We start from the raw sequence: 27,249 nt of genomic DNA on the forward strand, positions 1-27,249 counted from the left end.
CTTTGATCCCTGTTCTTGGACTGTCTGGAGTATAAAGCCTTCTAGGATGCAGTGTATCCTTTTGTTTGCTCATAAGCTTCTTCCTCCTGAATATTCTCCCTCTCCTGAAAAACAAATCTCACTATTTGGGTCCTCCTCTCCCATGAAGCCATCCAGGACTTTCCCTCCCCAGAACTCAAAGGTCTTTTTTCCCCCTAATGATCTTTTGGCAACAAATCACACATGTCTTATGACTCACTCCAATAATTGTTTTATGGCAAGCATAACACCCACTTTACAAGTTCAGCCTCCCTAATTCTGATGTATGGCAGGCATCTCTGCACAAGGAGATTCTGGGACATTAACTATATTTGGCAAAGTGACCCTGAATTGGGCAGATGTTGTTACCTATCTATACCCAGTGCTGATGATCTGTTGGAAATTTGCCTGAACTTCAAAGAGTAAGGATTACTGACCTCCCTTGGAAGCCAATGGAAGTGAATTCACTATAGATTTTTTCTTTTTAAGTACAAATGGAGGACAATTAAATGGTATATTACAGTTGGTCCCCCCCCTTATCCACAGGGGATATGTTTCAAGACCCCCAGAGGACACCTAAAACCACAGATAGTACCAAATCCTATGTATACAATGTTCTCCTATACATCCATAAAGTTTACTTTCTAAATTAAGCCCAGTAAGATTAACAATAACTAATAATAAAACAATTATAACAATCTATTGTAATAAAAGTTATGTGAATGTGGTCAGTCTCTCTCAAAATATCTGATTGTAGTCACCTTTCTTGTGATGTTTGATGATCAAATGCTGGCAGAATGAGATGACATAAGGCGAGCAGGCATCATGACATAGCGTTAGGCTACTGCTGACCTTTTGGCCATTGGTCAGGGGGATCATCTACTTCTAGGAGTTGATGGCCACGAATAACATTACTCAAGTAAGAAATGTTTAGGCCGACTTCTTAATCACGTGCCCTAAGAATAAGAAGAATTCAATATTCTCAGATGGAAGACAGGCTGGATGAAATCTTGTGCTATCTATCCCAACCAAGCATGCACCTCTCCAGGTTACCATCAGATGAAACAAACATGGCCATCAAGCAACCAACCAGGGACAGCATCTTCTTTAGAAAATAACTGTATTGCTTAGTCACACATTAAGTTAATGTGGGAATATCATTTTGGGTATTGTGACATTCTCAAGCCTTATACAGCCAAATAAACCAGAAGGCGACCTACCTGTCTGGGTCAATGCCAGCTTATCATTTAGCATCTGGAAACTTCTCTTATGTTGCTGGATCTGGTCGGAAAGTATGGGTAGTGACACAGGGGGGCAGCCAGTAACCTAATTCTGTATGTGGCTTATTGTCTTGTCAAAAAAAAAAAAAAAATAGGGTGCCTGGGTGGCTCAGTGAGTTTAAGCCTCTGCCTTCGGCTCAGGTCATGATCTCAGGGTCCTGTGATCCAGGCCTGCATCGGGCTCTCTGCTCAGTTGGGGGCCTGCTTCCCCCGCTCTCTCTCTGCCTGCCTCTCTGCCTACTTGTGATCTCTGTCAAATAAATAAATAAAATCTTAAAAAAAATAAGTCGATCATTCATTTTAGTTTGGTAGACTCATTCTAAAGTCTGAGGACGTTATTAGAACTGCTAAATTAGGGAATAGGTTGGTAAGTTTCCAAAAAAGAAACTCTTATTGGAGAGAAACCATCACGCCAACTTGCTTTATTGTATGTTTCACAACAAAATGATTCAGTCTCACCAGGCTTCATATTAGGAAGAGCAAAGCCACCAGGGAATGTATACTTTTCTTTTGTCTGTTTAAAAACATTTATCAAGTTAATGGATTCATGACTTCCTCCATTCCATGACTTCAAGCATTTTTGTGCAGAGACTTAAAAAACTCTAAGTATGAATAACATAAAGGAGACCATGACTCTGGAGACCTGGGTTTCTGTTCAACCAGTTTAGTCTTCTGCATTTGTTGCCAGGGGCCTGACTCAATGAAATGTGTTAAGTTATGGCTTTATATATGGGAAGAGCTAAGTACCCTGATGTTTTGATTTTTTTTTTTAAAGCAAATAATTTGAGGCAGAAATAATAGAGCATATCCTCTGTTAGTTCTCATTGCCCAAGGGAAAGATCACCTCCAAGAACCTTGCCTACAACACAGAGTCTCTATTTCACACAAATTGCATGGTGTCTTTTCTGGTTGTTGGGTTACAGGTGGCTCATCATTCTGAGTTTGCAAATAACGTGCATCTTGATACATTAGGTTTAAAGTGGGAGGATGTTCACAGATGGAGAACATCAATTCAGCTCTCAGCAGGTGCCAAGTTCAAAGTGCCTTTTTGCAGAAAGCTACCACCAGCTCTGCACCTGCTCCTTGGAGAAAGAACCAGGTATTAGAAGGGCTGCCACGGAGAAATGACTTAACAAAATCATAAGCAGGATGTGGCTCTGTTTCCTCTGTGACAGGGGCATGTTTGTGCCCTCTCAATTATACCGAACTTAATGGGAGCCTGTCTGTGAGAGGGGCCAGAGAAAGTCTAATAGCTAAATACCAGCGAGGATGCATTATTACTTAGATTCTATCAAACAAACCCAAGCAGAGGAAATACGCAAACATTACTGTTTCACCTAGTAGTTTATCTTTTCCTTGAGGTCATGCTGCAGATGAAGAGTAAAATGAGAATAAATGTGACTGTGAATGGAGATGGGGAGTGTTCAAAGGCTCTGGTTGAACAGAAAAAGAATGCTAGAAAATCGTGGGATAGAGATGCAGCTGGGAAGTTAAGGCAGGTACTCTGTGCTCCAGGGAAACTGGTTTCCTGTTCTAGTTGGTGAGTTGTCTTGTGTGTTCCTGCTAAGTTCAGAGGTTGTTTCAGGCCATCAGATGTTAGAACTGCAACAACTCCAAACCAGGTGGGACAATCATTGACGTATTTGAGAGAGGAAGTCATGTCAGGGATATAGTTCTAGGAGAAATGAAAGTTATTATGTGCAAGTGTTGGACTTTGAAGGGAGGAGAAGGGTGGTTGACAGCAGGGCAGGAACTGTGTACATTTCCTCTTCCTGTTTCCTTAACTGACGTCCTCAGGCATCTCTCCTTATGGGGGGAGGATGTTCTCTACTGCCTTCTTTTTAGCCTCCTTAATCTTGTTTATATGGCACCTGCAGCAAGGAAACATCTGTCCAACAGGGATGGGACTGGGGTTATAAGAGTTTGCTACAAAGTGTGTTAATGTAAGGTTAGGAGATTCACAGAAATGAGTCCTGAAAGGCTGGCATAAGTGTTGACTTAAAAATTCTGATCTCACATGTTCATTTTTCCTAAAACTGAAGGGCCCTTGTTTCTGGAATCTCAAACCTTTGGGCAAAAAATCAAAACTGCAGAGTGGATGAAAATCGCCTCTTATTTTAAAGGCTCACATACACTTTAGAGAAGCCATTTTTCTAGCCTTGTTATTACTATAAACAAGCAATTTCATTTTAACATTTACTCTTTATTGTGTCGCATGAAGTACCTACGTAATGCAAGTATGTACTGTACTAAAATACCTATATTTCCAAATAACATTATATGGTGTAGCCCACAGTCTTGGCAGAAGCATCATGAGTAACCTATGCCTTTAAACTTAACAATCCATTGTTGGATGCTGTGAAAAGTATGCTAACAGATGAAGAGAAAGAAATAAAGCTAAGTATGAATACACTTTTCCAAACATATACATACGCAGCTTACAATGGAACCCCAATGGACATAAGTCAAATGACAACATCTGATGTAGGAGCTATAAAATGTAGACTCTGCAATAAAAAGCCAAAGGCACATAAAAATATATTTTAACTTTAAAAATAACTTAGTTACAGTAATACTTCGCTTGTGTCTTACCAACATGTAGCTGACGGTCAAAATTGCGCGATATAGATATAATATATCGGGATATATAAGAGCTACGAGAAAATCCCCCAAACCCATAGATTTCAAATGTGAAAACAGAGTACAGTTTTAACACTGAAGAATTCGCTATGGTGAGCCCAAATAAGGTAATATAGAAAAGAGTCTAGAAAAAAAGGCTTAGGTATTAAATTTTGACTTCTTCTTGTTCAGAAAATGCTGGAGTATTGTCAAGTTCTTTAACGTGACTTGTGCAGCCCTTCGTAGCTAGTGCCAATCCTGGCCAAGCCAGAGTTCTTACGTTTCTGGAAACAAAAAAATGTAAGCTGAACATTAGCAATGCCCGCTGAAAATGGGTTCTGACTGACTCACTTCCTTTCTGCCAGGATGGGTTTTTTGTTTGTTTGGTTGTTTTTTTTGTTTGTTTTGTTTTTTTTCTAATTGTTTTTGCAAACAGGGCATCACAGGTACAAAAAATATTTCGTAGGAACATGATTTTAGAAAACCCATCACGCACAACTGCACACATAGCCAGTGAAGCTCTTCTCTTTGACTGTGGTTAGTTTCGTTTTTATTTTCTGATACCTTTTCCCCCAAAGGACAGGAGTCCACGGTGTCCATTACTTATTTTTATCCATGACATTCAGCACCTCATCCAAAAAGGAAGGCCCCAGATCGAGCTGCAGGGAGAGGAGGGAACCCGTGAGGTCAGAGAGGGACTCCTCTGATTTCGTCTTCTCCTTGATGAGCTGGCACGGGGCGGAATGATCAAACATGTCCTCGGCCGGCCAGTCAGAGTACTGTTCGGAGAGGCTGGAAGAGTGGCTGTCCCTGCCCCGGCTTGACTGTGACGCGGAGCCGCTGGAGCCCCATGAGACATCTCCCTGGTGGCCTGTCCCGTTCTCCAGCAGACCGCTCTTCTCGGGGGCCTTCTCCTCCACCACCGGCTCACAGCTGAGCCGGGGCAGCTTGGCCGGCCCAAAGGACTCCTGTTTGGAACTAAATGTCACCGGCGACAGCAAGGGCAACATGAGTGCCTGGGACCCTCCGATGGTCGGGAGGGAGATGGCATTTTTGAGCACCGGGGAGGGCGTGTCTATGAACACGGAGTCGGAGGTGCTGTTGGCCCGCAGGAACTCGTTGTGCCCGGGGAAGGGGCCCAGGCGCGCTTTCTCCTGGTTCCCTGGGAGCAGCTCATAGTTCCCTTGCAGGAAGGAGATGTCGCCAAAGACATCGTGCTGGCCCTCTTTGCCAATATGAATGGTGTGGCGGAAGTCTCCGAGGGGAGGGCTGATCATATCGGGGGACAAGATGTCCCTCAGTTTAAATTTCTTGCCTTTCTTGTTATTGGCAGCTTTTAGGTAAATCGGTGTCTTGGCTGGCATTTTGGGATCTGAGAATGTCTACTTTGCAAAAGGGAAATGGGCCACTTTCTTCTGCGGATGTTGGGTTTCTGAAAATCCTTCCTGAGAGGGTCTGTCACATCATTTTTTTTTTTTCCTCAAGTAGCTTCCAGAAGTGACTGTGAGATGAGCCGGGGTTTAAGAAGCCTTCCTGAGATTACAGCCAAGTGGGGCGTCCCAGAGAGCGAGGTACATCATCCAACCCCTTCCACAGTGGGGAGAAACCTGGAAAAAGGAAACCAAAGCAGGTTATAGTTAGCACCTTGCCCTTTGGGGTTCACCAGGGCCCGCCTTTTTCACCAGAGCATGTGCATAATGGCAGGAGCAGTTCTGTCAAGAGCCACACTTGATTTTGTCTTCTCTCTCTATCTTCAGGTTTTCTACTAAGGGTCCACTAACCACAGTCTTCTTTCGGGGGGAGAAAAGGGAAAAAAAAGAAAGAGATCGAAAAACCTCACACCTATGACATCAGCACTTTCTAAACATGGCTATGGACACAATTTTCTACATGTGTCTAAGATTTTAGATTTTTCCTCTGTTCTAAGTACTGCTGTCAGCACATGACCAGAGTGATTTCAGCTTCCTAGATACAAGTGGATGTGCTTTCAAATGTGTTTTCTCTTTTGTTCGGTGTTCACGCTAGCAAGACTGATAGTATTTTGTCGTTGAGCTCCATATCTAAATAAAATTAATGCAATACAGCAAACAGTCCTATAAGCAAAGGGACTGGAAATATTTACTAAGTGACAGTGGTTATTAGAGGGAGCAAACTGCATTCTTACACATGAGAAAACAGGGATTCGGGAGTCAAAAAAAAAAAAAAAAAATCACCGTTTCTCAATCACCTACAGCCAGCTACAGCTGGGATCAGGTCTCGGTGCAGAGAACTGGGCTGCCAAGGGTTTCAGGACCTGGGGCATTCTGATATGGAAGGAAAAGATTCAAACTGCTTCTTTTCACAGAAAAAACCAGTGTGATCATCTATAATAGGCTGGGTCTTCACTTGGGAATACTTTTGGAACATTTACTGATACAGCATGTATCCTCTCCCTGGGGTGGGCAGAACCCCGAGGAAACCTCCATGATGTGACTCCTAGCATTAATGCCTTTGTGGGCACAACCCGGGACTTGCTTCTAACCTACAGAATATGGCAAAGGGGATTGGATGCTTCCCACTTGGTTAGGTTATATTCATCTTAGCAGACTGAGAAAGTCTCCCTTCACTAGCCTTGAAAGGATAAGCTGCCATGGAGAGGGAGGGCCGACAGAGATGAATTTTGCCAACAGCCTGAGGAAACCTGAAGTGGATTCTTTCCCCAGCTGAGCATCTGATGAGACTGCAGCCCTGACAACTGGCTCACCCCCTGATAAGACCCCGGAGCAAAGCCCTGCCTGGACTCCCAACCCACAGAAACTGTGGGACAATCACTAGAGAGTGATGTAAGCCACACATTACATTGTGGTCACGCATTACCAGTGTGGAAGGCTCACACCCCCTCCTTGCACACGCCACTCAGCACAATCAGAAATGCTAAGCTAGGCAGTGTGGGGCTCCAGGTTCTCATCTTACAGAGGAGAAACTGTTCATCTCTTAAAAATAATCCTCTAACTCTTCAGTCACGTCAGCTGACATGGGGAAGCTAAAACCTTTCCCACTGTGGGAATTCCTGAAATGGCTCAGCTGACACCTCTCCCATCGGGCTCCTCTCCCACGGGCAGTGGAGCAAATAAATAAATAAATACTTGGAGGGCTGAGTCAGGTGGTGGCTTGAAGAGAGCCAGACACATTTGCTTTGTAGCAGCCAGTATCCGCTTTGTAGCCAGACACATTTGCTTTGTAGCCTCTGTATCCGCTGCATACTTCTTTCCTTTCGGCGAGAGCTTCACATTCATTTCCCTGTGGCAGGTGGAAAGAACTGTGCCCTGGTACCCACGGGCAAGGGACCAACTAGCTCTGTTTGGGAACTGGCTTGCACCCAAGCTCAACAAGGCAGAGAACGATGAGCGGGAGAGGCCTACCATGCCCTGCTTTCATGTGCGGGGAGGTGGCCCCGGCAGCGCAAGGGGGTCTGAACCCGGAGTTCGCCAACCCAGCTGTCACCTGGGACCACACACTTGCCATCTCTCGTTCTCTTTAGTCCTGACGAAGGCCCTGGCTCCAACAAGCTCCCCGAGGTGCCAATTCCCACTTGAGGTTAGGGTCCCAAGGAAACACTGTGTCACTAACAGAGATGACTGCTACCGAAGAATGGGACATGCGTGTGTAAGAAGCCAGGCCGGTGGGTCCAGATGTTCTCTGTTTTCCCTCGAATTTGAGTCTAGTGGCTGTCACAAATGTTACAAATCCAAAGCCTTGGATCCCAACGTCAGAACTTCCTGGTTAAGTGTCTAACAGCCTGGGGCCCTGCCATCCCAGGTAGCTGGTTTTGCCTCCTGGCGCCTCTGGGCACCACACGGTGGATGACAGCTCTCAGGGGCTGCTGGGACACCGAGCCCACAGAAGGTGGGAGGCCATCCCGAGGGACAGCTGCCCACTGGAGTGGTGTCCTCAGCACACACAGCCAAGAGGACAGCTAACATGGAAAGATACAGTGTGTCCACCACAACGCAAGAGCAAGTGAGGGCCGTCCGTGGAGTCAAGGTTATGTGAGGCCAGAAACCGAAGGAGAGTACTTCAAACTATGCAGAAAAGTACCATGGGGATGCAGCCAGTGAACGGTTCTCTGACCTGCTGACGGGATCCCGCGCCACTGCCCTGCAGTGCAGAACTGGGGAGAAGGGGAGAGGAAACACTTGACCCGGAAGGTGCTTAGAGCAGGAACGCACAGCTCTCCCTCCCCGCCTGGCCACGGCCATGACCACGGCCACCGCCATGGGCACTGCAAGCCCTTCATCAGAGGCTGGCTCAGCCTGGTCGAAGCCGGGTTTTGGGTCAGTGGCATGGACACAAAGGTGGGAAGGAAGCGACAAAAAGAAAGGAAAGGGTTGGTGAGTGAAGGCCACATACTCAGCAGGCACTGAGACTGGAGGGGCAGAAGAGAGAAGATACTGTAAAAAGCATTTTTCTTTCTATAAATATTTTCATAGTGTTTATTGCCTGACAGGGATGTGCCTTCTAGGACTTGGCAAACAATAATTTGTATTGAATTTCTACTATGCGCTGGTGCTATGAGCTCCCAAATACACGGGCGTTTTTGTTTTGTTTTGTTTTTTAAGGAATTTTGGACAAAAATGTCAGTTTTACAACTTTAGATGAGTAGCTATTCGCGAGTAAAGCTGGGGAAATGGAGCTCGCCCCCCACCCCCCGCCCGCCCATCTTACCTGTCCTTCTCCTCCACTCAGGGGCAACCATGCTCCATCCCACAGATCATAATCTAATAGTGAGCACGTCTTACACTGGCTGCTTCCTCCTCTCCTTTCTGGATATTCTGGGCTCACGGGCTTCTCAGCCAATGTACATCACTGCCCCCTTTCCCTTCCTGGCCTGACTGTTTTTTTCCACATCTTCTCTGCCATTGCCAGTACAGGAAACTAACGGGCAGTTTCTTCAGTGGCAACGAAGTGGCTGGTCCTGGGCGGGGGCGGGGGGCGCGGTATGTGCACACTCACTCCTGGGAACCACCCACCCTGAGTACCACTGCAAGCCGCCCTGCGTTCTGGGCACTGTTCCAACACACTGGCTCCTGCATAAGAAACCATGAGGCTGCCGTTACCAGCCCCATTTTACAAACGAGGCACTGAAGGGCAGACGATGAGTCTTGAGTCCCTTTGCCAAGGCTACCTGACTACAAGGCTCGAGTTGAAGGTCCCGACGCTGAACAAGGACAGTCGCGGGGAGTTCAGTCAGCTACCCCGTGAGGAAGGGGGCGCACTGCCAAGCCTGTTCAAGATACAGATGTGTGATGACACACTGGACTGAGGCGGGGGGTCAGGCCTTGCATACACCGATGGTGGGAGCCCCAACAGATGCCCCCCGGGTAGCAGCGGGTTTGACAGCCTCTGTCACAACTGCAAATCCCATGCCTTGGACACCAGGATTCCACTTACAGAGATGTGCCGACTTACATATATGGGAAATAATCCGTGTACAAGATTATCAACCCAGGAACTTACAACAGTCTGGAACTGGAAACAGCCTAACTGTCCACTGATGGAAGACTGGTTAAATTGAATTAAGGTGGCTCTAATACAAATGTGTACCACACAGGCCTTAAAAAGGATGAAGCGGGTCTTTGTATGCTGATACAGAAAGAGCTCAGAGATATCGGTCTTTGAAGTATGCAGATCTACTTGTGCCAAAGTACACAGCCCTCCTTGTCCTAGCTTGTAGGTCTATGAAGTCTCGCTGGAAACACACACAGGAAACTCATAACGGCGCTGCCCACAGGGAGGAGTGGATGAAATAGGACGGACGCGGGCGGGCGAGAAACTTCTCACTGTGTATCCTTTTAGGGTTTGGGGGTTTTTGAAACATGTGACTGAATGAGCAATTAGCTATTTAAAAAACAAATAAATAGGGACGCCTGGGTGACTCAGTCAGTTAGGCTGCGCCTTCGGCTCAGGTCATGATCCCAGGGTCCTGGGATCGAGTCCCGCATTGGGCTCCTTGCTCGGTGGGGAGCCTGCTTCTCTCTCCGCCTCTGCTTGCTTGTACATGCTCTCTCTCTCTCTCTCTGACAAACAAACAAACAAAAACTCAAAAAACCAAAATAGGCGGCTTAGGGCTCAGGCTGCAGCTTGGAGTGAATTTTATATAAAGGTCCCAGAAAAGCCTACTGAATTTGACTCACAGGATCGTAACGCAAACATTTTGGGGGCAACTGTGTTCAAAAGCCAAAACCTAGGGTGGCAGTGAGTGGGTGAGACCGCCCCCCAGCCCCCCCCAAGAAAGGTGAGCTTGTCTCACCGGAGCGTGGCCAAGGGACAAATCGCCTCTTCCTGCGGGGACCAGGCAGTCACGTTTAAGAGGCAGCAGTCGACCTGGCAGAATGAAGATCTCCCAAGAGAAGGGTTTGTGGTCAGCAAGTAACGAGAAAAGGCAAGAGGCAAGAGACATAAGGATGCAGCAAGTGTCCAGGTGGAAGGAAGCGTGGGCAGGAAGAGGCGCCAGGCTGGGGCAGACTGCTCCTGTCCAGACCGTGCTAGTGACCCAGACGACACTCTGCGATGGGATGGTCCTAAATGTCCAGCACAAAATCCTGTCCCTGCTCACCATTTTCATAAAAGGAGACCTGGGCTCCAGAGGCTGCTGGCAGCTGACCGATGTGGCAGTGGGCAGAGCAAGGATGAATCCAATCCCAGTGGGGGAGCCTGAGTCAGGCTGTCACCTCTGCCCAGAAAGAAGGGGCCTTGCTTGCTGTAGGATGGGGTGGGAGAGAGGAAGGAGGGGCTCACAGGCCAGGTGTGAACTACTCTCCCCCAACTGGTGAGCAGGCCCTCCGGCTGTTCCGCAGACCAGATGAAGAGAACTGCTGGCCTTTTTCTACAGGGCAGGAGTACTGCAACCACTTGGTACAGAAACGCCCGCAGGATACTGCCCGCCTACACTGGGGGGGGGGGCTCCCCCAGCTCTCCAGCTTTCTTGTGTTGCCATCATTCCTCTACTCCCACTGTTTTCCTCAGATCCAAAGACAGAAAGGCAGAGAGAAGGAAGGCAGGAAGTCAAGAAAGAAACAGGAAAACAGGAAGAAATCTTCCCATGCGTAGCCTTTCCTCAAAAACCCGCCTCTTGACCCTGAAATCGGAATTCTCCATGATTGCTAATCCCTTTCTCTGTGTTCCTGGATCACTCTTTGTTCCTCTTTCCCCCCTTCGATGATACTTGAGATAATACTCATCTGGGAAGTTAGATCCCTTAGAAAACAAAGGTCCCAGTCCCTGGGCACTGGAAGAGGACAGATTTGCCAACAAAAGGGGTCAACTCCCTGGACAGTGGTTTGTCACCCTTCATCAAGGTGAGAGAGAACGTCCGGCAGATGTGGGGACCCAGAGTCCAGCTGCAAATGCACAGGCCCCGCTTACAGGAATTTATGAGACATCCAAGGGTTCCAGGATACAAAAGGACCCAAGGGGAAGTCACAGTTTTGATAAGAAGGGCAGCGTGTTGAGCCGTCCTTCCGGCACGACGCTAACCCACTCCATTTTCTGGTGACAGAATGAAGCCCAAGTGACAGTGTTTGTTAGTGAGAGAAATCATCACAGCAGGAATAATTCAATGGGAAAAAAAAAACCCAAAAAACAAAAACCCCGAAGCAGCCCTTTGATTCACTTCCTTACCATCCTTTTGGCAAATAGAATGATGCCAGAAAGACCAAAGCAGCATAGTGGCCAGGAGCTGGAGAGAAACGGGATTCGTTAAGAAGTGACACACGAAAAAATCAGTTCCTGAATCACTTAAGAGTTGACTGGACTGGCAACTCATCTGAAAAGAACAAAGAGGTTTAGATTTTAAAAACCCCATTTAAGATAGGAATGTTTGGTTGGTCCACTAATTATTTTTAGAGTAACTCTCGGTGGACAGAGAGGATAAAAAAAGTTCTAACATCTTATGAAACAGGTTGCAATGTTAATTTGAAACAGACATGCATAAAAACAGGGGCAGGTGGGGGGTGGAGAAACCATCCCGAGGGACCTTTGGGCTTTTTCCTTTCTTCTACTTTCGGGAAGTGAGTGTGTGCAGACTTCCCCTTGCTTGCTTCGTTGTCACATCCTTCAAGGACATCCTAGCTTCTGATCACTTTTCACATCGCCTCCCCTCTTTAGCACCCAGACCCAGCACTGCCGCACCACTTGGGCCCCAATCAGAAAAATGAAACGGGTCCTCCTTCAAGTCTGAACCATTAGCCCAGGGATGGATGATGAACCTCTCTACTCCCAACCATCTTTGGGGTAGTTCTCTCTGCCGCCAACAGGAAAATAACACTACTGTGATAAGACCCAGAAAACTGAATTTGGCCCTAGACTTCACAATTTATTGGTTTTTAAAAATATTTATTTGAGAAAGAGAGAGACAGAGCTGGGGAAGGCCAGAGGAAGAGAGGGTCCCAGGCAGACTCTGAGTTAAGCATGGTGCCCAGCACAGACCTGGAGCTCATGACTAAGATCATGACCTGAGCTGAAATCAAGAGTTGGAAGCTCAGCCGACTGAACCACCCAGGCGCCCCTGGACTCCACACTTCAGAAGGGATAAAGGTTACCTGAAATATGTTCCTACATGTTCTGTGGAGTCCAACAGGGAGACAAAGAACGTGGTCATGACATGTGAGAAGCTGAAGGAGGGGAGCAGCTGAACAAAAACTCAGACTGAGGGAAAACTAATCTTTAGGAATCTGAAGGATTCATTAAACTGTAATAGAAAAGGAATTAACTTGTCCTCTGAGGCCCTAGGATTACTGGGCAGAAGGTCCAAGCACCTAGACTTTGGCTTCTCTCAAAGATGGAGTGGGTGGCTGCCAGGTGTGTGACCGAGGTCTGAGGGACATTACAGGGAGCAGTCCTGATCCCAGGCCTCCTCTGTGGTGCATGGCGGGTCCCTGCTCATTCTGTCTCCCACCCAGGGACACTATCATTCATGGCCCCCTGTCACATTTGCCTGTGAAAACGCTCACAGACTTTACCTAGAAGACTTTCTACTTGAAGATGGCCATGTTTTTACTAACATAGGGATGACCAGCGGCTAGCTCAGAAACGCTAAGACGTGACCACAGCATGGGCTCTCACACCAGTCCTTCCGCGAACCTCTTAGGAGGGCTTCTCTGCATCAAAGAATTTGAAATTCATGGGAAAAAAAATCATGGTGTTAGATGTTTCACACTGAACTTCAATCAAAATCCAAGACAGAAAAAAAAAAAGGAACCAGAAGAATGCCTAACAAACATCATGCTGAAGGGATGCTTTTCATATTTTTAGTCTATTTTACTCCACCCATGAGAAGATAAGAAGATGCCATTTCTATTTTGAGATTCTTATCCTCTCCTGTATCATCCAAGCTGAGCATGGCGTCGCTATATGTGCCAAGATGGTGACACTCAGTGAACTCCGCCCCTAGCCGCTTAGCCCTCAAGCCCATGAACTCACAGCCAGACCAAGCGGACTCAATTTTATGGACCCACTCAAACAGTCTGACACAGCTCACCTTCGCTTATTTGTAAATGGACGTCTAGTCTATGATTCAGCAACAGCTTGTATTTATTTTTCTTTTACGACCTGCTTTGTAGAAACCCACAAAATACCATATGGGAGACTCACTGCTAATTCGTGTACACGCCTCACATTTATAGGATCTAATTGTACTAGTTGAAAGGTTTTTTAGAGGCAAAATTGGAAGACGGAACCTCCACCTCGAAAAGTCTGCACTTTTGAAGATGGGCCATTACACACCCTTTCTCCTTATTAAAATCAGTTATTGGGGAGGACTCAATATGGACATTGATCCCCGGGTGTTGGAGCAAGGCAGGAGGAAGACAGGTTCTCTCAAAGTGCCTGACTCATATACCACACCAGCTTTGCATGGGGCACATTGTCAGGGCTAGTCGCAAGGACCAAGGCAGGCACTCTAGCTTGACACCATTACTGTGAACAGCTCGCGGAGCCCACCTGATCTGTGAAGCTGCAATGAAACTATCAATACAGAAAGAGAATTAGACCCCAAAGTTTAGGCCCCTGATTACTCTTCTTCTCTGTTAGGGAGAAAGGACAGATAATGGGCTCTTCCACGTTATTCTCCCAACCTACCCTAGCCCTTGATAATCATTCATTCTCATCAGATGGGCTGAAACATGGCTTCTCCACCTCATACCAGCACTGGTTATCTTTGGAAGCCGGAAGTGGCCATCCCATTCTCCATCTACTTTCAAGGCAGGCTCCCTTGTGTTATTTGTACGGAAATATCTATACACAAATATTTGTTCAATAAATGAATAAACATCTTCTCAGACCAGGCAAACCAGGCTCTTCTATGGAACACAAATTGGATCTTCTCTTTCCCTCCCACTATACAGAGTACACAGTGAACATCAAGTCAAGAAGTTTTTAAACCCGTAACCCCTACCACCCTTCCATCATGAGGGATGAGTTGGTTTGCTCCCCAAGTGCCAACCCCCAGTCCAAGTCTATAGGGGATCTGCAAGGAAGTGGCAAGATTGAAATGCCTGTTTCTCTAAGGAATTTACACTGGTGAACATGAATGACTAACATGTGAATGTCTGCTACGGGCCAGGCGGGTACTGAACGTACCTGTTAGGAAACAATCTTAGATTAAGCCCATATCTCAGGTCAATCAGCCAAAGCTGTGGAGGAGCTAGGAATTCAGCCACCACTGGACTCCACAGTCTGTGCTCTTAATTGCTCCTGGTTGGCTAACATGACAACTGGCATGCAAGTGAGTTTAGGATGGAATGGCCACCGCAGGTTACCTGCCTCCAGGTCTGACAGGACAAAGAAGCAGCGATACACTATGATCTCAATACCAACGGGAGGCAGAGATAGTACCTGCACCTTGTCAGCAACCAAGAATGAATAAAATGGTCCTAGACACCAGCCAAAAGAATTTTGTCAAAAGAAATTTGACCTGATGTAAAAGAAAAGCCAAAAGATTAAAATTTTGCAGTGACAAAAGCCCCCTGAGGCTTGAAGAGAGAAACAAACATCCTGTTCTAGAAAAGGGCGTTCAGCGCTGTTAATTCTTTTCCCAGAGGAAGCACGTGCACCGGGCGCGCACAACCACCACTCAGCTTTCACTGGGGACAATGGCTCCCTTCCCTCACTGGGGACACTTCCCTTCCCTGCAACTTTCTGAAACTAAAAACCCTGTGTTCCTTATGTGGAATGTCCTCCCACCTTCTTACCATCAACCCCTACTCATAACATCCCTCAAGATCCGCTTTAGTCACTTCCTTCCCAGAGAAAATTCTCTAACTCACCTCACGTAATCCAGGCTCGGTACTGTGCTGGCGGGAGGCTTTCTGAGGACTCTTAAGGAGCCTATTATTTGTTATTTTTGTTTTCTGGTTTTGTGATTTTATGTCCGGTATCTTCAGGTAGGTGTTAAGCTCAATAAAAATGAGGAAGGCAAAGGTGCTAGGAGTAAGAGCTACTGTTGATAAAAATCTCCTCCTTACAATGGATTCCCGACAGAACCTCCTCTGGGCAATGATCACCAGAGGCCCTCACATGTTACTGAATAAACCCTTTTAGTTTCCCCTCATCCATCCCTTAGACCCTGCATCTGCCAATATAGTCCGTGGGCCAAATCCAAACCTTGGCTTGTTTGTGTAAATAAAGTTTTATTAGCACACATGTATGCCCATTCATTTATATGTTGTCTGTAGCTCAGTAGTTCTTTGCTGAGGGTGACTTCACACCCCCACCCAGGTGACATTTGGCAATATCCGGAGATATTTTTGATTCTTGTGACTGGGGGTGGTGGTGCTACTGGCATTTCGCGGGTAGGAACAGGGGAGATGCTAAACATTCTTCAATGCATAGGACAGACCCCCCACAACAAGGAATTATCTGGTTCCACTTCTCATTAGTGCTGGGGCTGGGAAACCCCTGGAGAGATGCTTTCACAGGACAAGGTCCGAGTTGAGTAGTCAGTGACAGGCTATGTGGCCCTCTAGGTCTAAACTATGAACTGACCCCTTTACAGAAAAAGTCTGAGCCCCTGCCCCAGATATGGCCTTTCCACAGGGCTGGACAGTTGCTGTCCATCCCCCAATCCTTAACAATCCCTCTGCAGTCACAACCATGCACGTGGCTTCAACAATCCCCTCTAATGGTACCTTCCCAGTCAGTGTCTTTAGTTCACATATAACAAGTCTTTTTAACTACAAAAGGTAGCTCTGTGGACCAAGGCCCATCAATGACAAGATGAGTAAAGAAATCAAGAGAGCTACCAGAAGCTCTTTGACATTGCCATAACCATCAAGGACAGGATCGGTGGCTTTTTCTCCTTGGATAGGTTATTGACAAGTTTGGAGCTGGGTATGGGCCAAGGTACTCGTTGTGCACACTAGTATCAGTAGCTAGAAATTACAAAACAAACACAAAGAAAACACCGCTCCTTCGCAGACAGCACTGGACTTTTCTCCCCTGGTCTTTTTTAGACTTCACTTGGCTTCCCCAACACCCCCACCAGGCCACTTCCTGTTCAACTTATTCCACACGAATGTGCCATCTTTCCTCCTGCCTCCCTAGCACAAGACTCCTACACTTTCCCCTCAGTAAATGGCAGGAAGGCACCCAAATCCAAAAACCAGCTGTCATCCCCAACTTCTTCCCCTGCCTCATTCTCCACTTCAAGGCCCACTGCGGTCTCCCCTCACCAACCCCAGGGCCTCAGCCTTTTCTAGGCCTCAAGACCACTCTCCTGCAAAGGGCATTTGTCACCTCACCTGTCTTCCCGCCTCCAACCTCATCACCTTGAGTGAGCCAGCCTCAATGCCCAAGTGACCTTGTCACTCTCCATCTTCAATGGCCAGCCCACCCTTACAGCCTGGAGAGAAAACAACTCGTGTGAGGCCCGCTTTAGCAGTCAGGGTCCTGCCCAGCCTTGCAGCCGGTGTTTCCTGCCAGCTCCCCCAAGGCCTCTCACACTAAGCCTCTATCGTACCTAGTTGATACCTCAAACCCACCAGCCAGCACACTTTGCTGCTATTACTACTGGGTCTCCCACTAGGCTACCTGCTTTTGGGCAGACACAACTAGATTTAATTCACAGTTGGCACTGAACAAATGTTTGTTGAATGAATGAACAATGAGAAAGTTTGAAAGAGACTGCCTTGACTTCCTCCTTCCCCGCCCATCCTGTTGAAAATGCAAGATGAAATCTTTCTAGGACTCCTAGGGGGGAGAAAAAAATCACTTAACAACGGAGTTGTGGCCTCTTGTGGCAAAGGCTTTCTTCCCTTTATCCATGTGTAAGACATTTTAGCCTTTCTCTATCCACGCAGGGTAAGAATCTTAGAGGCTCTCAATGCAAGCTCCAGTAATTCTATAGGCTCTTACAGATCTTTGGGATTAAGGCAGAGAATATTTGTCATCGTGCTATTTGAAAAGGAAAGGGCTTCTATCCTTGACTACAATGTGCAAATAGCGTCTCAGAGAGACAGGCAAGACTCAAGAATAAATTGACAATACACTCCCCTGAATGCAGATTCACTAGTTATATTTAAGCCAATCTTAAAGAATGAGGCCCTGGAGAAACAAAGAGCTCGCTCTCCTGACCTTTCCTTTCAAAAGGAAACGGGTTAAGGGGAAATTTGGATTATCTGGCCCAAGAGGTACAAAGAAACCTCAAGAGACTATAATGGATGTTCTACAGAAAAGGGTTGCTTTGAAGAGCAATGTGGGACGAGCACAGAGCAGGTACTTAAGAAAAACTCCTATTGAATGAATGAACATATTGGCAAACACAACAGTAGACAGAGCTCTCACTGTGGTTCTAGGCCTTAGGGGAGGAGGCACCTGGGCTAACCCTTGGAGCCAGGCTTGCAGGATCCTTGTAGAACTCCAGACACACGTGGGGGCCAGTTGCCTTCTGTGTAAATGGAGATCATTACCCCAACCCTGCTTTTCTTAAAGGTGTTTATAAGAGCTGAGTGCTGTGCAGACACCCAGTATCATCTTTATACAGAAGGAAAGACCAGAACATCTACTAGATTCAACATGAAGGAAGGGAAGCATTCTATTACCAAAATAATGACTTTCATTTCTTCCCTGAATGTTTTCTGCAGCAGTCATCAATAAAATGGTTTGTGTCCACCCTGTGAACAGTCTCTACAACTGGAAGGAATTCCCACCTCCAGCTGGCTCAGAGGATAATTCCTTCCTCTGACATGGGGCTAGATTATTTTCCCCTATAAATGGAAATAGACAAGCATCCTTTCTTTCCAGGTATAATTCTTCCAGCCTTGAGAGCCAATGGGACTTCTTGGAGTTGGGCAAATTACAATCAACGGTTACTGGTCACAAAAGAAAAACATAAGGGCCTCTAGTTATTTTCTTTAAATATCTGGTAAGCTGTCAGGTGAGAGGGAATCTTTCATGGATGAAAGTTCATGGCGAGGCCAGGTGGGGCTGTGTCTGAAGAAGAAATCTAAAACAACTTGAGTTAATCAGCTTGAAGAAAGGGAGAGGCTTTCCCGCTGAGTCGGAGTTCCCAAGTCCCGGATTCCAGAGGGGAGGGATGGAGGAAGCATTTCTGCCTGGGGAAGTTAGAGTAGACATCCTCTAAGCCACGCTCCTAACTTAAAGGAGCAGTCCCTGGCAAGTGCCTACAAGCTACAGACATGCAGAGATGATATAATCACAGATTTGTGTGTAAGATTTATCTGTCCTTAGTATGGCGAAGTACTTTATGACCGCGTTCTTCACACCATGTTCCCTGGAACGCTTAGAGCTCAAGGAAGGCACCTCTGGGTCACTGGTGACAGGAAGGGAGACTGAGAAAAGTAGGGCCAACTTTCCTACCCATTTCTTCCCCCTCTTGCACTACAAAAAAATTCTAAAATCTGTTAATATACTGGGTTTATATTAAGATTTTCTTTCTTTGCTTTGGCTAGAAAAAAAAGTTTGAAAGAGAACTGGGCCAAGAAAAAGGACTCGTTTTCTGTCACTCAACTCTTAGAGCCTTGGTTTTATCTTGTCAGAAAGAGAGATAAGGGCCGAAGTAAGGACCCTTCCATCTGTGAAATGTCAGGGTCTGTGATTCTACGTCTGCAGAAACACCTAGTTTTCAGGGAATTTGAAGGGAAAAATAGAGTATTTTTTAATGAAGTTAAGAGCATCCTTAGAATCAAAATACTGGTTACCAGCTTCTAAAATGTTCTTCATCTTTTCCCATCTTTCCTGGTACCAAATTAAGGGTACAAAGCAATGCCAGTAATTTTCTCTGGGAGCCTCAGTTTGCTCATCTGCAGAGTGGGGACAGTAGCCATGTCTTCTTAGGCAGAGATGACACATGTCACATGCTTGACGAAGTTCTGTTAGGCAATGAGCTGACAAATCAGTGGAAGAAGCAAGGATTACTAATCATTCCAAGAAACCAGAGCTGTGTAAGAAGAGGCCAGGCCAGAAGTTCACTGTTTGGATTTTTCTCCAACCTTATTTCTTATAGATATCGGGACCTAGCCACGTGCATAAACTGATTGTTTTAAATTGTGTGAAACCCCCCCCCACCCCTGGGGGTGTTCTGGTTCCAAGCGTAATTCCTCATTCTGAGAAAAAATTGGAGTTGGGAAGAAGTCACCAATTCCCTCCCCCCAACTGCCCCCGGGTCAGGTCCACAGCGCTCTCTACCCCATCTGCCCCTTCAGGGCAGCTCGCAGATGGGACAGAACAAAACCCACCCACGAACAGAAACTTATACTAAATTTACAGGAAGCCAAAAAAAAATCAACATTATCATGGAAGACATTTCACTCTGAAGCCATCTGAGGGCAAGAAAACCACTTGGCAGATTGGTGCTGTGATAGGCACACGTTGGGCCATGTGGCTGCAGCCGATAGGCTCACTGAGAGCTCACCTGGCGTCATCCAGCCCCTGGCTAGTCACTCATATCTACCACCTGCTACCCAGCCGAGAAGTAAGGTCTGGGGCTGGCTTGTTTCTTGGAGCACCTTGTGGGACCCTTACCAACAGGACCAAAGGACCGGTGCTGCCTCCCTTCGACCGTGCGTGTGTCACCTGGGAAAGAGTAACGTTATGAGGCCAGGATCTGAGTCAGCTGCTAAGTGAATGTGACTTTGGCCCGACAACACTAGAGAAGACCGAGCCAGAGGCAGAGTCATGTCACAGGCCAGGGCTAGACTGTCTACTTTTCCACTAGGTTTTGTTGTAAAAAAAAAAAAAAAAAAAAGAAGAAGAAGAGAAAGAAAGAAAGAAAGAAAGAAAGAAAGAAAGAAAGAAAGAAAACGGATGTAAACGAGGTTCTGCCCCATCTTTTGAGGAGCCAGGAGTCTAGCTAGGTCACCATGAGGGGCAATAAATGATCATTTAAATGCAGGAAGTGTTACCAAGTAGAAGACACTGTGGAAATGCCTCGAATACAAGGGGGAGAAAGAGTCAGAGAAAGACAGCAGCCTAGAGCCAGAAAAGAGCCTGGAAAGCATCCATCTGCTTCCCCTGCCCCCCCAACCTTCCCCTTCCACAGCTTCACAGAGGCAGGGGCAGAGCCTGCCCAGAGAAGACCTGAGCTTTGCCTTGTGACACAGCTGGCCAGTCGAGCCCCATCTCCTGCTGTGTTAAAATCAATGTTATGTGTCTGAACTGACCCTTGGCCAAAAAAAAAAAAAAAAAAGTCAAGAAAGTTAAAATAATCAAATAAATAAAAAGGGAAAGAAATCAAATACATTCTGAAATGGCAAAGCCACGTTAAACCAAAAATGCCTTGTTTAAAAAATGTGTGCAGCCTAAATGATTAGAATGAATTTGAACAGGTCTTTTTCAACTAAACACACAGTGATTTATCACTGGCGTGATGTGTCCACAAATATGACCTTCAAGTTGTCACCAGAACATGACAGATTCCTGAGTGTGTAAGCTGTCTAAATAGAGGCCTGGCTTTGAAGTTCTCTGCCTTGCACGCTGGCTCGGGGCGCCTCACTGCAGATCTGCCCTGCTCTGTTTTTAACCCAGGGGGTTACATTATTAGCAGGATGAGAGCTATGCTGATTGGCATCATGCTCTGGGCTCACTGGAGTCTACAGCTAGAGGTGCTCTAGCACCAAACAGCTCATGGAAAGAGACAGACCTTGAGGTCTGTTACACTGGATCAGGGCTAAGACCGGACCCTGCTGTCTCACGTCCTGTACCTCCGTGATTGTTTCCATCAGTCTTGGCTTATCTTGATCAAACAGCAGAATGACAGGTGTGCTCCCATCTTCTGGTGTGTCCTTATGGCCGGCACTCACCCTGTGGTTCTCTAAAAAGTCCTTGGGTTTCTTCAGCTCCGCAGGGCAGACTGCCTCTGGCTCAGTGGCTCCCAGAGTGTGTTTCCTGCCAGACTAGCCCTGCCAACTGCTCTGTGGGCTAATGATCTGAGACTCTGGATACCATCTCCCTGTGGAGATTCACTGAACACAGTGACAGATTAAATGCTCTGGAAAGTCCTGCAGAAAGGGACCTTCATCAGGCTACTTCCCCAAAGAATCCTCTCTCAGGGTCCAAGGTAGGTGGTGGTGTCCTAGCTAACTGCAGATGTGTTATCACTGCAACACGGTTTAACAAAGAACCAAAGGCTAGAAGGCAAATAATGACTTTCAAATATGCAAACAAAGCCCAAATCACTGAAAATCAGCTTTTTTAAATTTCAAACTTGAAACTCGAGGATTCTACTATTAATCCATGACTTGGGTGAGCAATAAGGATTCCACAAATACTAATGCAGAAGTCACCAGCTTCCAAATTCATCAGTTTGCTTGGCTCTTCAGAAACAGAGAACTTTTAAAATATCAATATTGCAATTCATATTATTAAACTGTGGTTTCATTTTAAAAATGGCTTTTCCACCAGGGGTACTGTCGAACTCAGCCCATCATCATGAGACACTGGTGAACTTGGCATTGAAGAAATGTATCAAGGCCAAGGAAGGCTTTTTTTTTTTAAAGGAAAGAAATGTACCCAACTATTGCTGTAAAACTACTTGACTACTCATATTATTTATTCTGGTTTGTGGGGTGCTGTTTCTTTTCATAACCTTTAAAAGGGTGGGGCAGGAGAAGAGCAGATTCCAAATGGAGGCGGACAGCTGGAAGGCTACTGCTCCTAGTTTTGAGGCAACCGGAGTTATTTTGAGCCATGCCTTCCAGAACCCCTACTTGGGTCCAAGCAGCCCAGCTCCCCGCCCTGCTAATCACATTCCCACAAGTCCAAGGCAGCTGAGGCCAGGCCGGCCCCCTGTGGGTTATCCAGGCCACCTCTGGTAGGTTCCCCAGGCCCCCTTCCTCTATCTGTCTCAGCAGACGCTTATCTGGCAGGGCCTGTGTAGAACTTGGAACTGTTAATGAGGCCCGACTTCCTCCAAGGACAGAACCTTCCTGCCCGGCTTACTGGTGGCTCCTGCCTCTTGCGTAGCTCCTCCCAAGGCAGCGTCGTTATGAAACATGTATTAAAGGTCCACTGGGTGCCAGGGGATTGAAGGGCCAGGCACTGTGGGTGTGGTCACCGGCCTGAAGGACGAGACCGTCCACCCTGCTCATGGGACACTGGGACCTCGGCCTCTCAGAACTTCAGCGCAACCATGTGGCCCAACCTCAGCCCCACTTCATCCTGGGCTCGCTTCTGGATGTTTCAGGCTTTTCTTTCCCCTTTTTGCTTTTGGGTCCACAAGGCACATCTCTTCATTTATGGCATAAATCAGATGCTCAGGTTCACTCTGGCCCTTTGAGGCTGGATCCACTACAGGAGAAGACTGGTGCCACAGCTGGGACACTAAACTATCTTCAAAAATGAAATCATTCACATGGTTTTCCCCAAGGCTGGCAGGGACTGCCATCTTCCTTTGAATATGGAGTACTAGGAAAGGAGTTCTCCGCCAGAAGCCCCAAACCCTCACAGGAGTCAGATTTCACAGCCTCCCTGCCCCTCCTCCCCAGGGGTGGGGATGTGGTATTTAGTACAAGGTCAACTAGACCTGAATTCAAACCTGATTCTGCTACTTACTAAGCTGTGTGACCTTGGCCAAGTTACTAAACCTTTCTGAGGCTGTGTTCTCATCCGGAAAACAAGAAGAATACTGTCTACCTCAAAGAGTAGTTACAGATATTAAACATGAGAGCCAGCCTTAAAGACCTAAGAAAAAAACTAAAATCAACAATGAAAGCATCAATCTTTTCTTGCGCTTACTCTGGACTGGGCACTGTTCTGAGTGGACTACTTTTTTTTTGACTCATTTCATTCTCAAAGTTAATATTACTATCCCTATTTCATAATCGCTAAGCTAAGGTATGCAGGTTAAGTAATTTGCTCAAAGTCACACAGGTATCAAGTGCCAGAGCCAGGCTATGAGCCCAGGGGAGCCTGACTCAGAGAGGCTTTTTAGCCTTAGGGTTTTCCCCCCATTTCCTTACCCTGAAGAGGTATGACATTCATGCAAGGTTAGCCACTCCTGCAAGCCAAGTAAATTACATAGGCATACTTAGATTTTTTCCTTTTAGTGTAATTTTGGACAATTATAAAACAGTTCTGTCCTCAGCTTCCACATCTGTGAAATGGGGATATTAACAGCTTTCCTTCACAGCATGCCTGCTAGAAATAACTGGGTTAAATGGAGGTAAAGGGCTGAGAAGATTGCTTGGCATTCAGGACAGGCTCCATGTAGGAAGTACCTTTCTCACCCAAAGTCCTGAACAGCGTGATGTATTAGCAGAATTCTGAGACTGCAGTCCTTGGTAAAGAAGATTTTGGATCTGGCTGTATCTACTAGGCTCCAGTGACCATCCTTGTTCTCTGGCAAACATACTGCACTTAAAAATTGACTGAGGTTCTTATTCAATCAATGAATAATAGGGTTCACAGGATACTAGTTAAAAAGAATTAGGCCAGGCCAAAACGAAATCAGACCAAAAATAAGAATTTTAATAATTAAAAAGAAAACATCAGAGCAGTCTTTCTGGAGGGTCTCTTCAGGTTATGAATTATACTTCACCCACTGGATAAATGTGATGGCTGCTGGGCACAGAGCTTGGGAAAAATTTATGGCCTGGTAAAAATTTTTGGGTGATACGGTTTAAAACAACTTTATCCCCACTGCTGTTGAATACCATGAATTCTAGAAGCAAAAAAAGGGCAGCTTTTATGAGTATGTTGGACATAAAACACCACGCTAAAAGGAAAGCTGGACAGCAGAAAGACAAACCAGCACATGCGAGCACTCCTGTGGTAAATTTTAGGGTTTTGTATTTACTCTTCTTGCACATTTACATTTACAGTGGAAAGCAAAAAAAAAAAAAAAAAAAAAAAGAAAAGAAAAGACAAAGTGCAACACTCATTACTTTAGCTGTCTTTACATGTTATGTTAGAAACAGATAGAAAACAGAATTTCCTTGCTCAGATTTGGAGGGAAGGGGGAGCTCATCTGATTTCATGTCTGTAGCTGCTGCCACAGCCACAGCTCCATGTTCCAATCATGGAATCCATAATGTAAATCTCTTGCAGATGATACCACTGGAAAACAGAAACTGCCATGGATCCAGAAACCCTTCCAAATTTCTGTAAAGTTCTTATCTGCGAGCCCAGAGGCTGGTACTCAATGTTGCATTCAGTGAGAGAGGCCCCTTAGGAAATCGACATTCTTTGGGAGACTGAATGAAGAACTTTCCACCATTCCTCTACTATACAAATACAGGCAATCCCTGATTCCACCCGTGACAATGCTGAACATTTCACAACCGCCCCAACTTATCTCCTGAGTGTTTAGATGCATTCTGAAAAGGGTTTGTGTCACACACAGAGGGGTCTAGGTGATTCTTTAACTGCCAATCGGAGCTCATACAAATTACAGGTGGTGTCAACGAGAAGACCTCTAGAACTGTCCAGGAAAATAGAGAAGCTCCTGGTTGTGAGTCGCAAGATCTTTTCTAAGAACTTTTGAGGAGTCTTTTAAACGGCCTTCGAGATACCCCTGGGGCATGATCACAGCTTCAGGGAGCCTTTTGTCTCCCTGCGATGTGAAGGGGAAGTCTCCAAGACTGGCCCTGCTATTCAAATAGGGACATCTGCTGCACTCCTAATTTCTTGTTCTTTCTAAAAGGCAGCACCCCCAAGAAATTCTTGAACATCGTGAGGCCTAAAAGTTGGGGGTGGGGAGAAAAATCTTTGTCTCCCTAACACATTCATCAATTCCCTCCCCCTTCCCAGCACCTCCCTCCCCAGAACCCCCAACACCCTCAGTACATAGAAGCAGCGCCTCCCCCAAATACACCAGAGCTGTTAAGATTCATGCTGCAATACCCTCCTGACATTCCTATTCCCGCCTTCATTTTAATTCACTTTTTTTTTTTTTTTTAAACAAAATGTAATTACTTGACTGTCAGCCTGGGCTGCACTCTGGGGCTTTTACTCTTTTCAACACAGCTGCGCTCCGGGCTTTGATGCTGCTGTCCACGCAGCTTGTCCCAGCCACAGCCTGGCTCTCGGTAATTCAACATTCAAGTGCATATTTATTTTTAAACTGACCTCTCTTAGACTGTACAGTATAAAGGAGGTCCTGCCAAAAAATATGCTACTTTCTATTTTTAAGATGAAACACATGCCTCCCAAAGTCAAGAGGGGGATGGAGTACAATAATTCATAACGAAAAAAATGACTGACTGCCCAGATCCATTCGTCCTCACATGTCTGATACTCTTCTGTGTCAAGGCAGTTTCAAGGGGGAAAAAAAAATCTTGAAAACGCTTCAGCTGTTCAGAAACCACTGTCAAAAAAAAAAAAAAAAATTATAAACTGCCTGACCTGTAGGTTGGAGCTCCAGCCACAATGCCCCCTGTCAAGGCAGGAGAGGGCACCCGGGGGGTAGTGCCACCGCAGATCTGCACGGTGCACCCATGTGTGGCCCCGGTGCCAACCTACGATGGGAGGGGAGCGGTAGCCATGTGCGGTTTGTTCTCAGATGGAAAAATGCAATACGCGCCCAGAATGGCTGTCAATAGCTTGGAGGGTGCAGCGGAGGCGTGCAGCCCCACCCTGAAAAGTGGTGGGCACAAATGGTGGAGCTCTGCGTCCCGGTCGTGCCACCCGAACCCGTCCCGGTTTGCTTTTTGGCCCCCTTTGGTCCTTTGGACACCAGCTGGGAAGGCGATGCTCCCGGTATCCCCGCTCCCTGTGCGTTTCCAAGCCTAGCACCCCGCGCACGCCGGAAGCGGCCACGACCGCGGATCGGACAGACTCAAGGGCAAAGAGGAAGGAGCCCTGGGCAGGCAGCGACTCACCAGCCACCCCGACGATCCCAGTCGCTGCCCCAGGGCGCGACGCCCCGCACGGACGCCTCCCGAGGACACACGCAGTCCCGGCCCGTTACCCGCCGATCCAGCCCACTCGGCCCGCGCGGCACCTCACAGCACTGTCTTCTCCGAGTCGACTTGAAGGAGCCCGAGGCCGCGGGTCTCCAGGCTCTGCCCGCGCTCCAAGCCCGCCCCTGGGCTCCTAGACCGCTCGGACCACCGCGGGGAGGGAAGGTGCGAGCCAACTGAGCGCGCGGCGACGGGACGCGGAGCCTGAACCTGTGAAAGGCGGGGCTGCCGGGGCGGGGCCGGCGGCGCAGGGGGCGGGTCGGGGCGGGCCGGAGGGCGCGCGCGGCCCCCAAGACCCACCCCGCCGCGGTACCTGCTCCTGGGCCCGGCCGAGGCGGGGCGGTCAGCCGCTGCAGGGCCTGCGGGCCCCGGGAGTACAATGGGCACCCATTGTTACCGCCCTGGCGTCACCCTGAGGGATGCGGCTACGCTCCGAGCGGCAGCGTTCAGCTCCCTCGGCACAAAGAGAGGTCGCGGGAGAAGCTCGGTTCAAAGAGGGACCCCGGGGTGCTAGCGCCTGGGTGCCCGAGGACAAAGGGACTCCGCCCGCACCCTGGACACCTGCACTAAACCTCTTGTGCCCACCTCTCCTGGCCCCAACAAACCGATCATGCCCGGCGCGGCTCGGGCGCCGCGCGCGGGTGACTCTCAAGGAAGTGGGGGGCCACCTGACCGCGCCGACCCTGCCCGGCCCCCGGGTGCCCCAGCCACTAGTGGCCCCGGCTCGGGGGAAAGGTCGTGTTTTGTCAGTTTCCAGCTCGCTCCCTTTGGAGCTGCTGCCAAAACCCGGAGAGTGGATTTGGCGCACTGGAGACTCCCGGGTCTGCGGGCTGAGCGAGTGGGCACGCAAACAGCCTACGCTGCAGGTTTTTCCAGTCCAGAGGGAGGTGTTTCCTCCCGCGGGGTCCCTAAAGAGACTTGCCTGAAGCTGGGGCAGGCGG

General features: G+C 47.4%; 1 protein-coding gene across 3 annotated transcripts; it reads right to left on the reverse strand.

Moving 5' to 3' along the window:
• Positions 1-4,333: 4,333 nt before the first annotated feature.
• On the reverse strand, positions 4,334-26,426 carry CDC42EP3 (CDC42 effector protein 3). 3 transcript variants are annotated; one of them, XM_032881921.1, is made up of 2 exons: positions 26,228-26,426; positions 4,334-5,524 (listed from the first exon to the last, which is right to left on the reverse strand). In XM_032881921.1, the coding sequence occupies exon 2, from the start codon at positions 5,279-5,281 to the stop codon at positions 4,517-4,519; it is 765 nt and encodes a 254-aa protein (XP_032737812.1). In that variant the 5' UTR covers positions 5,282-5,524; positions 26,228-26,426; the 3' UTR covers positions 4,334-4,516. The 3 variants fall into 3 exon arrangements, with proteins under 3 accessions (XP_032737812.1, XP_032737814.1, XP_032737813.1); XM_032881923.1 differs by lacking the exon at positions 26,228-26,426 and adding an exon at positions 19,112-19,389; XM_032881922.1 differs by lacking the exon at positions 26,228-26,426 and adding an exon at positions 7,043-7,097.
• Positions 26,427-27,249: the final 823 nt, after the last annotated feature.

This window comes from Lontra canadensis, unplaced genomic scaffold (genome assembly GCF_010015895.1).
Source record: "Lontra canadensis isolate GAN:19392208 unplaced genomic scaffold, GSC_riverotter_1.0 scaffold78, whole genome shotgun sequence".
In the NCBI taxonomy this organism is placed as follows: Eukaryota; Metazoa; Chordata; class Mammalia; order Carnivora; family Mustelidae; genus Lontra; species Lontra canadensis.

What these genes read in the sequence shown, in the direction of transcription:
- CDC42EP3 (XM_032881921.1), bottom strand. Translation starts at nt 5,281, where the DNA reads ATGCCAGCCAAGACACCGATTTACCTAAAAGCTGCCAATAACAAGAAA.